The 15,746-nt window shown below is 52.1% G+C and overlaps 1 protein-coding gene across 18 annotated transcripts in view; it reads right to left on the bottom strand.

The window, feature by feature from the left end:
* Window positions 1–3,608: 3,608 nt before the first annotated feature.
* The window catches only part of DZIP1L (DAZ interacting zinc finger protein 1 like), a 57,614-nt gene continuing 45,476 nt past the window's right edge, over window positions 3,609–15,746 (bottom strand). For 8 of the 18 annotated variants that reach the window (XM_025448953.3, XM_025448952.3, XM_025448954.2 and 5 more), the window contains 7 exons: window positions 15,341–15,528; window positions 12,118–12,400; window positions 11,532–11,719; window positions 8,304–8,511; window positions 7,718–7,905; window positions 5,245–5,384; window positions 3,609–4,507 (listed from right to left, as the gene is read on the bottom strand). In XM_025448953.3, the coding sequence (XP_025304738.1) occupies window positions 4,391–4,507; window positions 5,245–5,384; window positions 7,718–7,905; window positions 8,304–8,511; window positions 11,532–11,719; window positions 12,118–12,400; window positions 15,341–15,528 (1,312 nt within the window). In that variant the 3' untranslated portion in view covers window positions 3,609–4,390. Of the gene's footprint in view, window positions 4,508–5,244; window positions 5,385–7,717; window positions 7,906–8,303; window positions 8,587–11,531; window positions 11,720–12,117; window positions 12,401–15,340; window positions 15,529–15,746 lie in introns of all 18 variants that reach the window. The other 10 variants (XM_025448956.2, XM_025448959.2, XM_049099866.1 and 7 more) reach the window with 10 other exon arrangements.

Raw genomic sequence — 15,746 nt, forward strand, 5'->3', positions numbered from 1 at the left:
GGGATCAAGTCTCACGTAGGCTCCCTGCATGGAGCCTGCTTCTCCCTCTCCTGTGTCTCTGCCTCTCTCTTCTGTGTCTCTCATGAATAAATAAAATCTTTTAAAAATAGAAAAATAACAAAATACTAAACAACATCACTTTTTTAAAAGTGAACTTTCATTTTTCACTCATCACATTGTCACAACATTTAAAGATGAAGGATACCCCCTGGTGGCAAGGGAATGTGAAAATGTGCAAGCACCGCAAACATTAAGATAAACTAGCTCAGGTTTTCTGGAGAGCATTTGGCCATTGGTAACAAAAATTCCCAAAAGGACATGGTTAGGAAGCAGGGCCCAGAGCCTGGGCTCAGCCCAGGTTGTATCTGGGATGTACTACTTGCTGGGAAGAGGACTTCAAGCAAGTTTTGTTGAGGACTGCTCTACGTGTCAACAGTGACTTGTTGTGTAATGATTGTAATACTTGCACCACTTCCCTGACAGCTGTGAGGTTCAACCACTGAATATTCATGAGCGACTTGGACCAGGGCCTGGCATATAACATGGTTTTCATTATTACGTTGGTCCAGCAGCCTCACTTCTAGGTATTTATCCTAAGGAAATCTTAATTAAGTACACAAAGATGTATATATGCATTTGTTTATCACTTCATGATTTATCAAAGGCCAAAAGTGGAAATAGCTGGTTAGATAAATTTTTGCAATCTTTACCTTGTAATACTATGGGCCCATTAAATATACTTATATTGATACATATCGTATTTATAATCTGTTTCCAAGAAAGGAAATAAAGCTAGAGAAGAATAAATATAGTGGAACCCTGGGAAGGAGACATATCTGTTTTTTTAATCAGTGCATATGTACCTAGATATTAACAGTGGTTGAATTTGGGGGTTGCTCAAATTTATTTCTTTTTTTGATATCTGTGTCTTCCAGTTTTTTCTGCATCAATCTTCTTGTTTGCATAGTTTTAAAATAATTTAATATGTTACATATCGTAATGGTTAGTCTCAGTCAATTTGACTAAGCTAAGCGATGCTCCAATAGCTGGTAAAACATTCTTTATGGATATGTCTCTCAGGATGTTTCTGGAAGAGATTAGCACTTAAATCAGTAGACTGAGTGAAGAAGATCCATCCTCCCCAATGTGGGTGGGCATCATCCAATCTTTTGGGGACCAGAATAAAACAAAAAGGCAGAGGAAGGATGAGTTAGCTCTCTCTTCTTGAGCTGGGACATCTATCTTCTCTCGCCCTTGGACATCGTAGCTTCTGGGTTTGGGACCTTTGGACACCAGCAGGTTTCCTTGTTCTCCAACCTATAGATGGCAGATCATGGGACTCCTCCGCCTCTATAACCATATCAGCCAATTCCGACCGCAAATCCCCTCTTTATATCTCTACCTATATCCTCTTGTTTTTGTTTCTCTGGAGAACCCTGATTAATACACTTATGTCCCAAAGTTCTTATAAATCTTGCCAAAAATTCTAAAATATATTTGAAAGTGGGGAGGGATGAGCAGCATAGAAATACAAAACTAGGGATGGCTGGGTGGCTCAGCAGTTGAGCGTCTGCCTTTGGCTCAGGGTGTGATCCTGGAGTCCTGGGATCAAGTCCCACGTTGGGCTCCCTGCATGGAGCCTGCTTCTCTCTCTATGTCTCTACCTTTCTGTGTGTGTCTCTCATGAATAAAAAATAAAATCTTAAAAAAAAAAAGAAATACAAAACTAATATGTTAGTCTCCAAGTAGATAGAAAAACACATTTGGAAACATATAACTTCATAGCAAATACTCAGGAAGAGAGTCCTTCTCATTGATAATTATCACAAGCGTGTGTACACACATGTAAGCACATGTGTGCACACACACATCTCTTTCACTTAGGTTCCACACCCCCCCCCCCGAAAAGCAGAGCCTGAGGCAAGGACTTGGGAACAGGTTCATTTATTTCAGAGGTGCTCCCAAAAAGTGGACGTGAGAGTGAAAAAAAAAATGGAACCCTGGGGAGAAAGGCCAATCAAAGGCATAGTTAATAGGGAGTACCTGCCACAAGCAACTGGGATTCACTCCCACTTGGGACTCTCTGAGAAACTGTGGGATAGACCCTGGCATTGTCATGCAAACGCACTGGCAGGCTGGGACAATAGGACAATTACTCCACAGCTGCCCTGACTCCTGGGTGGCAGGCTGCCCTGGTAGGGTCAGCTCTCCCAAGCTTTGGGGTCACACCTGCAAATACACTGCACAGCCTCTCCCAGCGTCAGAGATAAGCCTGGGGCCAAAAAGCAGAGCGCCCAGGGAGCAGGTGTGATGGGAGGGGCTGGCATCCCATGCTGCTCTGTGTGCTCAGGCCTGCAGGGGTCAGGATGCGGAGAGCGGGGACTCCAGGATGTGGCACCACAGTCTTTTATAGCTCCCTTGCCCAAACCCAGCGAATAGGAAATCGTGACTTTGTCGGGAGACTCCTGGGAGGGGGATGAACCCACCACGCTTCCCACTCACTGCCCCTTCCCCTCCTCACACACTCACCGGGATCACCGGGCACAGGTCCTCAGCTATTGAAAAGTGTGAGATATACAAAGGGAATTTACCCCACACATACCCCCGGCCAGGGCTGCACTCACCCCCAGTCCCACATCGGGTGCTTCATAAGCTGGGCTCTGGCCTCACCCAGCAGCCTGGTGCCACGGCATCCCCCAAGCCTACCCACGGCCTGCCCTCCTGCCCTCTGCAATGCCCTTCCCTGCTGCCTTCCCCTCGTTCCTTCCACCGAAACGTCTGGGCCTGGCCAGTGTCAGGAGGTCAAAAGAAGCCAGGATGGAGGGCTGGGGAGGGCAAGAGACCCCAGGTCGGGGTAGAGACAGAGGAGAGAGAGACAGAGCGAGCAAGACGGGTGGCCAGCTGGGTTCCTAACGGCTGAGGCTGGGTGTCAGGATGAGCACCTGTCGGGGACAAGCACTTGTCACAGTATTTCTGAAATCTGTAACCAAAGGGGACCCATCAAGTGGCAGACGAGTAAGTTCAGCTGCACCTCTGTACCCAGCCCTCTTTTACTTTGCCTTTACATTTCTCCGGCCCCCCTGAGCCGAGAGGTCTGAGGCTCGCCCTCCCGTCCCTTCAGCGGCCTCACTAAACCTTTCCTTGCGGCCTATTCCAAGTCTCAGTCATCGTCTCTGCTGCACAACGAACGTGCAGACAGACTGAGGCTCCTCTCTGTGAGGCTTGGAGTCACTAGGCTGGGTCTCCCTTTAGGCAAAAAAAAACTTCTGAGGGATGAAGTGGGCTGACAGGTGGGGGCACTGGGGCCTGGCCCTTTCTGCCCAGTGGGGACTCCCCGCTCTGCAGCTCCCACCAGGTTGGCAGAGATGTCAGCCCTGCAAGGCAATCTGGGGGCTCCTTCTCCTCTCACGGGGTAGGACCTGCACTGCTCTCTGAGGGCTCCCCCTGCCCATCCTGCTTCCTCCGCCTTCAGCCCAACAAACCCCTGGCCCACCTAACTCCATCTTGGCAACTGCATCCCACGGACCTCACCTGATACCACAGAGGTGCAGCTTGCTTCGCCTCATTGTGCCCCCGCTGGAGCCCCCAAAATAATGAATACACACAAGTTAAAACCTTTGTGCTATATTTCAATGATCACATATAATAAATAAGTGCTTTTCACATTAAAAAAATACATATGGTTGCATATATAATCTAATTTTGGAAATAATATCAAACATTAAATGTGTGGTCCCTTAAGCAGGAGGCCCCAGCTAGGTGGCTCTCCTTCCCTCCTGCCCATGCGGAAGCATAGCCAGACATCAGGTCTTAGAGTCTGTGTAAGATCATCCCTGGCTGCACTGGGTAGTCCATGCTACGCTCCCATAACACCCTAATCTCTGTGACTAGACGATTACCAAGTACTTCCATTCCAGTCAGAGTCACCTCTGACAGCCCCCCAATTTGGCAGGGAGAGGCTGAAGGTCCTGGCACAGAGCAAGCATTCAGTAAATGACTGAGGCATGTGTCCCCAAAAGGACACCATATACTGTAAGACTCATCTATACAGTGTTCCCACAGATTTACAAAATGCCAGGGACTAAAGATCAAGTGGGTCCTTCAGTCTGGAGTGCACATGGAGGTCGGGAAAGGAAACTGCTCATTATAAACTTTCCTCAAGCCAAGGGACCCAGGGGCACCCAGCCAGGCACCCCTGGGGCTCTGGAACAGGATCCCTCACAGGCAGGAGGGAAGAAATTCTATCTACCTTCTGCTGTGCTTCTCTGCAAAGGAGAAGACTTCTTGGTTACTGGTGAAGACAAGAGGCCCAGCAGCCTCTTCTCTTGGGGGAGCCCTAAGATAGCCTCAGCGAGGCTCTGAGGCAGGATCACCAGCCAGGGACCCTGGGTCACATAGGGCTCCAAGGGCTGGTGCTAAACATCTCCAGTGGCTTCATTTCTTCTTTCTGGCCCCGGGTCTTGAAGAATTCTATCAAGGAAGACAAGTCACTCTCATCATCAGAAAGCTGCGGAGAGATAAGGAAAAAAAGAAAATGCATTTTGACAAGAGGATGAAAATGCTCGATAGACATGACGGCAAGATACAGGTCTAGAAGAAGCAGAAGGGAGATACATCTTCTCCTGCTTTCTCACCTCTCCCTGTCTTTGAAGACCTGATTCAGAGGCCTGGAGTCAGAGTGATTTCAAACCCTCCTGAAATGTCACTAGCCAAACCAAAGCAGGCTCTTTGGAAAGGCTTAGGGCAAATCAGGTTGTTCTTATAATGTAAATGTTGTACAGATTTTTAAATTCTCCACATTGATGGAGCTAAAATCCCAGAGCCCTGACTTTTCTGAATTACTGAGCTGAGTGCAGCAGGGGCTACAGTGCCCCCCAACCCAACCTCCTCTCAGACAGCTTCTCCGGGGCCAGTAAACACCCTGACTAGAGGATGAGCAAGGCAGCTCCAGAGCACCAACAAGCCTCGTCTGGAAAGGGTATGGCCTGCAGCCAACAGGAGAGCCCAGAGTGGGCCAAGGGCCCAGGCTACCCCGGACTACAGTTCCCTGGGCACTGAAGCCACCTGGGCTTTGATGGGAACATCCTATGCTTTTTCTCCCGAATGTAAGAGACAGTGAGGTCACCTGCAATGGCTCATTAGGGCCAAGGCTGACACTCACTAGACCCCAGCCCCAGGACCCCTAAACTTGGAGTTGGCTCTGTTGGAAATGGCATGGCAACCTCCGAGAGCCCTACACCATACCTGAAGCTTCGTTTCTGGCACAGCAGCGCTCTGGGGCCCACGTTTGGACTTCAAGAACAGCTTGATCCCTCCATCAGGCTTCTTCACTGGAACCTCTAGCTCTTGCTCAAAGTTTTTGGCTATTGACTGCACGAGTGTTTCTGGAAAGCACCGGAGGGGGGGATCCCTGGGTGGGGCAGCGGTTTGGCGCCTGCCTTTGGCCCAGGGCGCGATCCTGAAGACTCGGGATCGAATCCCACGTCGGGCTCCCGGTGCATGGAACCTGCTTCTCCCTCTGCCTATGTCTCTGCCCCGCCCCCCCCTCTCTATGACTATCATAAATAAATAAAAAATTTAAAAAAAAAGAAAAGAAAAGAAAGCAACCGGAGGGACTATATCAGAGAATGAATGCCTCATCTTCATACATCATGACTAGGCTCTGGTGTGGATAGAGGGACTGTGGAGAAAGGTCAAAGGAAGAAGGAAAGGCAGCCACAAAGAATGAAAAGAAGAGCAAGGACAGAGAGATTTTTTTTTTTCTTTTTCTTTTTTTTTTTTTTTGCACTTAGCCAGCTTGTTTATTTGAATTTGTTGAGTGGAAGTAGGAGTGAGATCAAGGCTGTTGCTTTAACCAAGCCACAGAAGTGGTACTGAGCCTATCGGGCTGCTGCCGAGGCCACCCATGCCACCACACACAGGTGTTCACACAACCATGGCCACGTGTTCACCTTCCCCAGCCCCGAGAGCCAGCCCCCCGCGAGGGCTCTCTCCACCTGACCACCCTAAAGTTCTTGCCTTGTCCTGCTCCTCACCCAGACCTGGCACCAGCAGGTCGGGGCTCTGCCTTCTTGCTGCCCAGCCCTGGGCAGAGAACAAGGCCACCAGGGAGGAGGTGGGTGACAGGAACTGCCTAGGAAGTGGCTGCACCCTTCTAACAGGCCTCCCCTCCCAGCACCCGCCCCAGGCCAGACGTGGATCCAAGCAGCAGCCACAGCTGCCCTGGTCCTCTGGTCAGACGTGTGGGGAAGGAGGCCAGCTCTGCAGTCCCCACTTCCCATCAACATGGGCGACAGTGGGCACAGGGCTAATTCAGGCACCAGGTTCCCTGGCCCTAGTGAAAAACAGAGCCGTGTACAACGTGTACCAATGAAAAGAGGCTGCGACCATCCTACACATATAGCTGCACCTAACAACGTGGCTCGCACAGAGGCTTAGGAAGCCGTGCTTCCCTCTCGCTGGGTGGTGGAGGCAGGACCTCCACTCAGCTGGTATGTGAAAAGCAAGACTAACGAGCAAATACAGCCTCCTTCAACATCTTCACTGAGAAGAAAAGAAATGTTGTAAATAGAAATCATCACAGAGGGACCGAGGGCCAGAGGGGTTTCTGCAAACTCTATGCGGGAAAGGGGCGGGCAGCCGGGGTGGCTCAGCCGTTTAGCGCCGCCTTCAGCCCAGGGCCTGATCCTGGACACCCGTGATCGAGTCCCGAGTCGGGCTCCCTGCATGGAGCCTGCTCCTCTCTCTGCCTGTGTCTCTGCCTCTCTCTCTCTCTCTCTCTCTCTCTCTCACTCTCTCTGTGTGTCTCTCATGAATAAATAAATCAATCTTAAAAAAAAAGAAAAAAGGAAGGGGGGGCTAAGCAGGGACATAGATTATCAATAGACTCCTGGCAACCTGCTAAACCACGGTGATAGCCAGACCTCAGGAACGCCCAGGAAGCAGGGCGCCAACCACCACCTCATAAGATTCAAATGTCAGAGGGTCTGAGCAGACGTCTGGTGCTACAACAGCCCTAGGTTCATTGATTCGTTCAAGAATTGCTTGTTAAAGGACACCTGGGAGGCTCAGTTAGTTCAGCATCCGACTCTTGATTTTGGCTCAGGTCATGAACTCAGGATTGTGAGATCGAGTCCCGAGTCGGACTCTGGGCTCAGCAAGGAGTCTGCTTGAGATTCTCTCTTCCTCTTCCCCTGCCCCTTTCTCTGCTCACTCATTCACACACCCATGCCCCCTCTCTCAAATAAATGAGTAAAATCTTTTCAAGAAAGAAAGAATTGTTCGTTAAGGGCTACTTTGTGTCAGGCGCTGTGTTCCTCACCCCTGATTAATTGTCTTGTCCTGACACCTCATTTTACAGCAAAGGAACCAAAACCCCTCACTCAAGCACAAGCAGGTAGCAAACGACAGAGCTCAGACTGTATCAGAAGACTCCTGACTCCTGCTTCCAACACCCTGCCACCCTATCGTCCTACCTGGTTGCTATCAGTACTTCTCCAAAGCTCTGGTTCTGGTGGATTCCATGTGACAAAACAAGGGGTAAAATAAACCTCACTCAGATTCTTTCTCCTGATAACTCCGCAATCCCAGGAAAATGTCTACTGGGACAAAAGGTCATTCTCTCCAAGTCACAATGGTTGCCAAATCAGAAAACCCAAAGAAGATTATAGGGTATTTCCAGAACTAGAGAAATCAGTGGAGAGCTCAGCTCACTCACCTGAGGAAGCCAGCCCACCTGAGCTCTTGTCAGGGGGTTGGGGACTCTCCTTCAAACTCTCAATGTCAGAGCATTCCCAGCCAGCCCGTGACTGGGGCCTCTTCCTGTAAGTATCTTGTAGGGGCTGGAGAAATGTCCGCTCCTCAGAATTTCCTTCTGAGTCCTCTTCCAAACTGAATGGGGACGTACTGTCACAGAGGGGAAGAAATGAAGGCTATATGGACCAGAAAAACTTTAAAAGCCATACCTTGCCACTTGCAAGTGGGTTTGCTTTGCCCCTTCAGCCAGCCCTGCTCCTTCTTTGGGCACAGGTGACAGCCAAGAGTCACCCTGGAGTACAGCAGCCACACCAGCAATGCTGCTAGAAGATGAGGACCGAACCCTTCCCGACCAGTAACTAAGGCTCAAGGAAGAGATGGGGAAGGAAAGGGTAGGTTTGTCCTGGCTGAGAGCCAAGGACTCGGTCTCTTCATGAGAGCTTGGGATGGACCCCACCTGAGCCCCTCATGTTCACGTCTGTCTCGGTCCCTCACCTGTCTCTGGAGCAGGGCTGCCTGAGGCTGCGAGTGCACAGTGTGGGACTCACCTTAGCCCAGGCCTCTGGGACGCAGGGGAGCCGAAGTGTCCGTGTGCTCTCTGATGTAGAATTGGGGCAGGTACCTGAGCCAGGCCAGGGCTCTGAAGAGTTTCCATGGGTACCTCTGTCACCATGGATGGCAATTCCACAGGACGGGTCTTGGGCTTTGGCTTTGGCTGGGCCTCTTTGATGACCTTGGGGCCCCGCTGCCTTTTTACTAGAAACACAGATAGAAATAAGTTCCAGGGCATGACCATGTGGGCCCTCGAGCCTGAAGGGAGGTTCCAGAATGCTAGAAATGGACAAGTCACTCTACCACTCTGTACCGTAATAACCACAGCCAATATAATCATTGCCCCCACCCCCAGGCATCCTGCCGCCTGCCAGACTCGGGCCTTGGGACCCACCCGCGGTCCTCCAAGAGAGACCAGGAGAGAAGCTGGTGTTCCAGGGTCATGTCATGACTCCAGGAGTCCCACAGGAGTCGGCAGGTCTGAAGAGGGGCCCAGCTGGTCCGCAGCTGAGCCCTCCCAGAGCCAACGACCAAGGGGCTGGCCTCACCAACAGCACCTACCCTCTCTACCCACTGGGCCTGCAGCCAGCAGTGCAGGCCACCTGCAGGAAGGCCATGCTGCCACCAGAGGGCGACACACGACCACATGGGCATCCAGAGCCACCAAGTCCCCCCAAACTTGTGGGTGGCAGGAGTGCTAAAGGCAGGCCCGCAGACCCTCCTTTTTCTGAATGGCATCAAGTCCCATTAGGGCAGGATGGGAGGCAGGGGGATCCGGGATCAGCTTTTTTCTTTTTTTTTTTCTTTTTTTTTTTATGGAAAGGGACGTGCATTGCAGGGGTCAGGGTAAAGTAAGTACTGTTCCACTGTCCCCGTGAAACGCACGTGCTGGGCTGTCACTGGGTAAAACCTGTTTCTGACTGTGGTTCAAGATAGAAAGCATCTGGAATACACTGCTCTCAGATAATGCACTGCCACAGAAGTGGATCTCCTAGGACGGGCAGGCCGGAGGGAAGGGGAAAGCAGACCAACTGGCTGAGCAAAGTAAGGACAGCTAACTACTGCACACGGACGACAGCACCCACCGAGCCCAGAGCCCTTAGGAGAGTGTCCTTCTCCTTCCTCTCCCGAGGCTGCGAGAGATCCAGGCACTCAATCGACACCCACAGTTCCACGGAAGGAAGGGGTAGGTGCAAACCCAGGTCATGGGCCTCCCCAAACCTAGGACTCTTGCCACTCATGGGCCGGTCTCATTCCACAGCTTTGGCCCAGAACAAAAGCAACACTATCTAAGCAAGATCAGAGGTGCCCGTTCACACAACACTTACGGGAACTAGGAAAGGAGCATGTGGGCATAGGCTGGAAAGAGAGATCTAGAAAATGTTCTTGCCTTGTCCTGCTGCCGAGGCCACCCATGCCACCACACACAGGTGTTCTCTCACAACCATGGCCACGTGTTCACCTTCCCCAGCCCCGAGAGCCAGCCCCCCGCGAGGGCTCTCTCCACCTGACCACCCTAAAGTTCTTGCCTTGTCCTGCTCCTCACCCAGACCTGGCACCAGCAGGTCGGGGCTCTGCCTTCTTGCTGCCCAGCCCTGGGCAGAGAACAAGGCCACCAGGGAGGAGGTGGGTGACAGGAACTGCCTAGGAAGTGGCTGCACCCTTCTAACAGGCCTCCCCTCCCAGCACCCGCCCCAGGCCAGACGTGGATCCAAGCAGCAGCCACCGCTGCCCTGGTCCTCTGGTCAGACGTGTGGGGAAGGAGGCCAGCTCTGCAGTCCCCACTTCCCATCAACATGGGCGACAGTGGGCACAGGGCTACTTCAGGCACCAGGTTCCCTGGCCCTAGTGAAAAACAGAGCCGTGTACAACGTGTACCAATGAAAAGAGGCTGCGACCATCCTACACATAGAGCTGCACCTAACAACGTGGCTCGCACAGAGGCTTAGGAAGCCGTGCTTCCCTCTCGCTGGGTGGTGGAGGCAGGACCTCCACTCAGCTGGTATGTGAAAAGCAAGACTAACGAGCAAATACAGCCTCCTTCAACATCTTCACTGAGAAGAAAAGAAATGTTGTAAATAGAAATCATCACAGAGGGACCGAGGGCCAGAGGGGTTTCTGCAAACTCTATGCGGGAAAGGGGCGGGCAGCCGGGGTGGCTCAGCCGTTTAGCGCCGCCTTCAGCCCAGGGCCTGATCCTGGACACCCGTGATCGAGTCCCGAGTCGGGCTCCCTGCATGGAGCCTGCTCCTCTCTCTGCCTGTGTCTCTGCCTCTCTCTCTCTCTCTCTCTCTCTCACTCTCTCTGTGTGTCTCTCATGAATAAATAAATCAATCTTAAAAAAAAAAGAAAAAAGGAAGGGGGGGCTAAGCAGGGACATAGATTATCAATAGACTCCTGGCAACCTGCTAAACCACGGTGATAGCCAGACCTCAGGAACGCCCAGGAAGCAGGGCGCCAACCACCACCTCATAAGATTCAAATGTCAGAGGGTCTGAGCAGACGTCTGGTGCTACAACAGCCCTAGGTTCATTGATTCGTTCAAGAATTGCTTGTTAAAGGACACCTGGGAGGCTCAGTTAGTTCAGCATCCGACTCTTGATTTTGGCTCAGGTCATGAACTCAGGATTGTGAGATCGAGTCCCGAGTCGGACTCTGGGCTCAGCAAGGAGTCTGCTTGAGATTCTCTCTTCCTCTTCCCCTGCCCCTTTCTCTGCTCACTCATTCACACACCCATGCCCCCTCTCTCAAATAAATGAGTAAAATCTTTTCAAGAAAGAAAGAATTGTTCGTTAAGGGCTACTTTGTGTCAGGCGCTGTGTTCCTCACCCCTGATTAATTGTCTTGTCCTGACACCTCATTTTACAGCAAAGGAACCAAAACCCCTCACTCAAGCACAAGCAGGTAGCAAACGACAGAGCTCAGACTGTATCAGAGGACTCCTGACTCCTGCTTCCAACACCCTGCCACCCTATCGTCCCACCTGGTTGCTATCACTACTTCTCCAAAGCTCTGGTTCTGGTGGATTCCATGTGACAAAACAAGGGGTAAAATAAACCTCACTCAGATTCTTTCTCCTGATAACTCCGCAATCCCAGGAAAATGTCTACTGGGACAAAAGGTCATTCTCTCCAAGTCACAATGGTTGCCAAATCAGAAAACCCAAAGAAGATTATAGGGTATTTCCAGAACTAGAGAATCAGTGGAGAGCTCAGCTCACTCACCTGAGGAAGCCAGCCCACCTGAGCTCTTGTCAGGGGGTTGGGGACTCTCCTTCAAACTCTCAATGTCAGAGCATTCCCAGCCAGCCCGTGACTGGGGCCTCTTCCTGTAAGTATCTTGTAGGGGCTGGAGAAATGTCCGCTCCTCAGAATTTCCTTCTGAGTCCTCTTCCAAACTGAATGGGGACGTACTGTCACAGAGGGGAAGAAATGAAGGCTATATGGACCAGAAAAACTTTAAAAGCCATACCTTGCCACTTGCAAGTGGGTTTGCTTTGCCCCTTCAGCCAGCCCTGCTCCTTCTTTGGGCACAGGTGACAGCCAAGAGTCACCCTGGAGTACAGCAGCCACACCAGCAACGCTGCTAGAAGATGAGGACCGAACCCTTCCCGACCAGTAACTAAGGCTCAAGGAAGAGATGGGGAAGGAAAGGGTAGGTTTGTCCTGGCTGAGAGCCAAGGACTCGGTCTCTTCATGAGAGCTTGGGATGGACCCCACCTGAGCCCCTCATGTTCACTTCTGTCTCGGTCCCTCACCTGTCTCTGGAGCAGGGCTGCCTGAGGCTGCGAGTGCACAGTGTGGGACTCACCTTAGCCCAGGCCTCTGGGACGCAGGGGAGCCGAAGTGTCCGTGTGCTCTCTGATGTAGAATTGGGGCAGGTACCTGAGTCAGGCCAGGGCTCTGAAGAGTTTCCATGGGTACCTCTGTCACCATGGATGGCAATTCCATAGGACGGGTCTTGGGCTTTGGCTTTGGCTGGGCCTCTTTGATGACCTTGGGGCTCCGCTGCCTTTTTACTAGAAACACAGATAGAAATAAGTTCCAGGGCATGACCATGTGGGCCCTCGAGCCTGAAGGGAGGTTCCAGAATGCTAGAAATGGACAAGTCACTCTACCACTCTGTACCGTAATAACCACAGCCAATATAATCATTGCCCCCACCCCCAGGCATCCTGCCCCCTCCAGACTCGGGCCTTGGGACCCACCCGCGGTCCTCCAAGAGAGACCAGGAGAGAAGCTGGTGTTCCAGGGTCATGTCATCACTCCAGGAGTCCCACAGGAGTCGGCAGGTCTGAAGAGGGGCCCAGCTGGTCCGCAGCTGAGCCCTCCCAGAGCCGACGACCAAGGGGCTGGCCTCACCAACAGCACCTACCCTCTCTACCCACTGGGCCTGCAGCCAGCAGTGCAGGCCACCTGCAGGAAGGCCATGCTGCCACCAGAGGGCGACACACGACCACATGGGCATCCAGAGCCACCAAGTCCCCCCAAACTTGTGGGTGGCAGGAGTGCTAAAGGCAGGCCCGCAGACCCTCCTTTTTCTGAATGGCATCAAGTCCCATTAGGGCAGGATGGGAGGCAGGGGGATCCGGGATCAGCTTTTTTCTTTTTTTTTTTTTTTATGGAAAGGGACCTGCGTTGCAGGGGTCAGGGTAAGTAAGTACTGTTCCACTGTCCCCGTGAAACGCACGTGCTGGGCTGTCACTGGGTAAAACCTGTTTCTGACTGTGGTTCAAGATAGAAAGCATCTGGAATACACTGCTCTCAGATAATGCACTGCCACAGAAGTGGATCTCCTAGGATGGGCAGGCCGGAGGGAAGGGGAAAGCAGACCAACTGGCTGAGCAAAGTAAGGACAGCTAACTACTGCACACGGACGACAGCACCCACCGAGCCCAGAGCCCTTAGGAGAGTGTCCTTCTCCTTCCTCTCCCGAGGCTGCGAGAGATCCAGGCACTCAATCGACACCCACAGTTCCACGGAAGGAAGGGGTAGGTGCAAACCCAGGTCATGGGCCTCCCCAAACCTAGGACTCTTGCCACTCATGGGCCGGTCTCATTCCACAGCTTTGGCCCAGAACAAAAGCAACACTATCTAAGCAAGATCAGAGGTGCCCGTTCACACAACACTTACGGGAACTAGGAAAGGAGCATGTGGGCATAGGCTGGAAAGAGAGATCTAGAAAATGTTCTTGCCTTGTCCTGCTGCCGAGGCCACCCATGCCACCACACACAGGTGTTCTCCAACAACCATGGCCACGTGTTCACCTTCCCCAGCCCCGAGAGCCAGCCCCCCGCGAGGGCTCTCTCCACCTGACCACCCTAAAGTTCTTGCCTTGTCCTGCTCCTCACCCAGACCTGGCACCAGCAGGTCGGGGCTCTGCCTTCTTGCTGCCCAGCCCTGGGCAGAGAACAAGGCCACCAGGGAGGAGGTGGGTGACAGGAACTGCCTAGGAAGTGGCTGCACCCTTCTAACAGGCCTCCCCTCCCAGCACCCGCCCCAGGCCAGACGTGGATCCAAGCAGCAGCCACCGCTGCCCTGGTCCTCTGGTCAGACGTGTGGGGAAGGAGGCCAGCTCTGCAGTCCCCACTTCCCATCAACATGGGCGACAGTGGGCACAGGGCTACTTCAGGCACCAGGTTCCCTGGCCCTAGTGAAAAACAGAGCCGTGTACAATGTGTACCAATGAAAAGAGGCTGCGACCATCCTACACATAGAGCTGCACCTAACAACGTGGCTCGCACAGAGGCTTAGGAAGCCGTGCTTCCCTCTCGCTGGGTGGTGGAGGCAGGACCTCCACTCAGCTGGTATGTGAAAAGCAAGACTAACGAGCAAATACAGCCTCCTTCAACATCTTCACTGAGAAGAAAAGAAATGTTGTAAATAGAAATCATCACAGAGGGACCGAGGGCCAGAGGGGTTTCTGCAAACTCTATGCGGGAAAGGGGCGGGCAGCCGGGGTGGCTCAGCCGTTTAGCGCCGCCTTCAGCCCAGGGCCTGATCCTGGACACCCGTGATCGAGTCCCGAGTCGGGCTCCCTGCATGGAGCCTGCTCCTCTCTCTGCCTGTGTCTCTGCCTCTCTCTCTCTCTCTCTCTCTCTCTCACTCTCTCTGTGTGTCTCTCATGAATAAATAAATCAATCTTAAAAAAAAAGAAAAAAGGAAGGGGGGGCTAAGCAGGGACATAGATTATCAATAGACTCCTGGCAACCTGCTAAACCACGGTGATAGCCAGACCTCAGGAACGCCCAGGAAGCAGGGCGCCAACCACCACCTCATAAGATTCAAATGTCAGAGGGTCTGAGCAGACGTCTGGTGCTACAACAGCCCTAGGTTCATTGATTCGTTCAAGAATTGCTTGTTAAAGGACACCTGGGAGGCTCAGTTAGTTCAGCATCCGACTCTTGATTTTGGCTCAGGTCATGAACTCAGGATTGTGAGATCGAGTCCCGAGTCGGACTCTGGGCTCAGCAAGGAGTCTGCTTGAGATTCTCTCTTCCTCTTCCCCTGCCCCTTTCTCTGCTCACTCATTCACACACCCATGCCCCCTCTCTCAAATAAATAAGTAAAATCTTTTCAAGAAAGAAAGAATTGTTCGTTAAGGGCTACTTTGTGTCAGGCGCTGTGTTCCTCACCCCTGATTAATTGTCTTGTCCTGACACCTCATTTTACAGCAAAGGAACCAAAACCCCTCACCCAAGCACAAGCAGGTAGCAAACGACAGAGCTCAGACTGTATCAGAGGACTCCTGACTCCTGCTTCCAACACCCTGCCACCCTATCGTCCCACCTGGTTGCTATCAGTATTTCTCCAAAGCTCTGGTTCTGGTGGATTCCATGTGACAAAACAAGGGGCAAAATAAACCTCACTCAGATTCTTTCTCCTGATATCTCCGCAATCCCAGGAAAATGTCTACTGGGACAAAAGGTCATTCTCTCCAAGTCACAATGGTTGCCAAGTCAGAAAACCCAAAGAAGATTATCGGGTATTTCCAGAACTAGAGAAATCTGAGCTGGAGAGCTCAGCTCACTCACCTGAGGAAGCCAGCCCACCTGAGCTCTTGTCAGGGGGTTGGGGACTCTCCTTCAAACTCTCAATGTCAGAGTAGCCCCAGCTAGCCCGTGACTGGGGCCTCTTCCTGTAAGTATCTTGTTGGGGCTGGAGAAATGTCCGCTCCTCAGAATTTCCTTCTGAGTCCTCTTCCAAACTGAATGGGGACGTACTGTCACAGAGGGGAAGAAATGAAGGCTATATGGACCAGAAAAACTTTAGAAGCCATACCTTGCCACTTGCAAGTGGGTTTGCTTTGCCCCTTCAGCCAGCCCTGCTCCTTCTTTGGGCACAGGTGACAGCCAAGAGTCACCCTGGAGTACAGCAGCCACACCAGCAACGCTGCTAGATGAGGACCGAACCCTAACCGACTAGTAACTAAGACTCAAG

This window comes from Canis lupus, chromosome 23 (genome assembly GCF_003254725.2).
Source record: "Canis lupus dingo isolate Sandy chromosome 23, ASM325472v2, whole genome shotgun sequence".
NCBI classification, from domain to species: domain Eukaryota; kingdom Metazoa; phylum Chordata; class Mammalia; order Carnivora; family Canidae; genus Canis; species Canis lupus.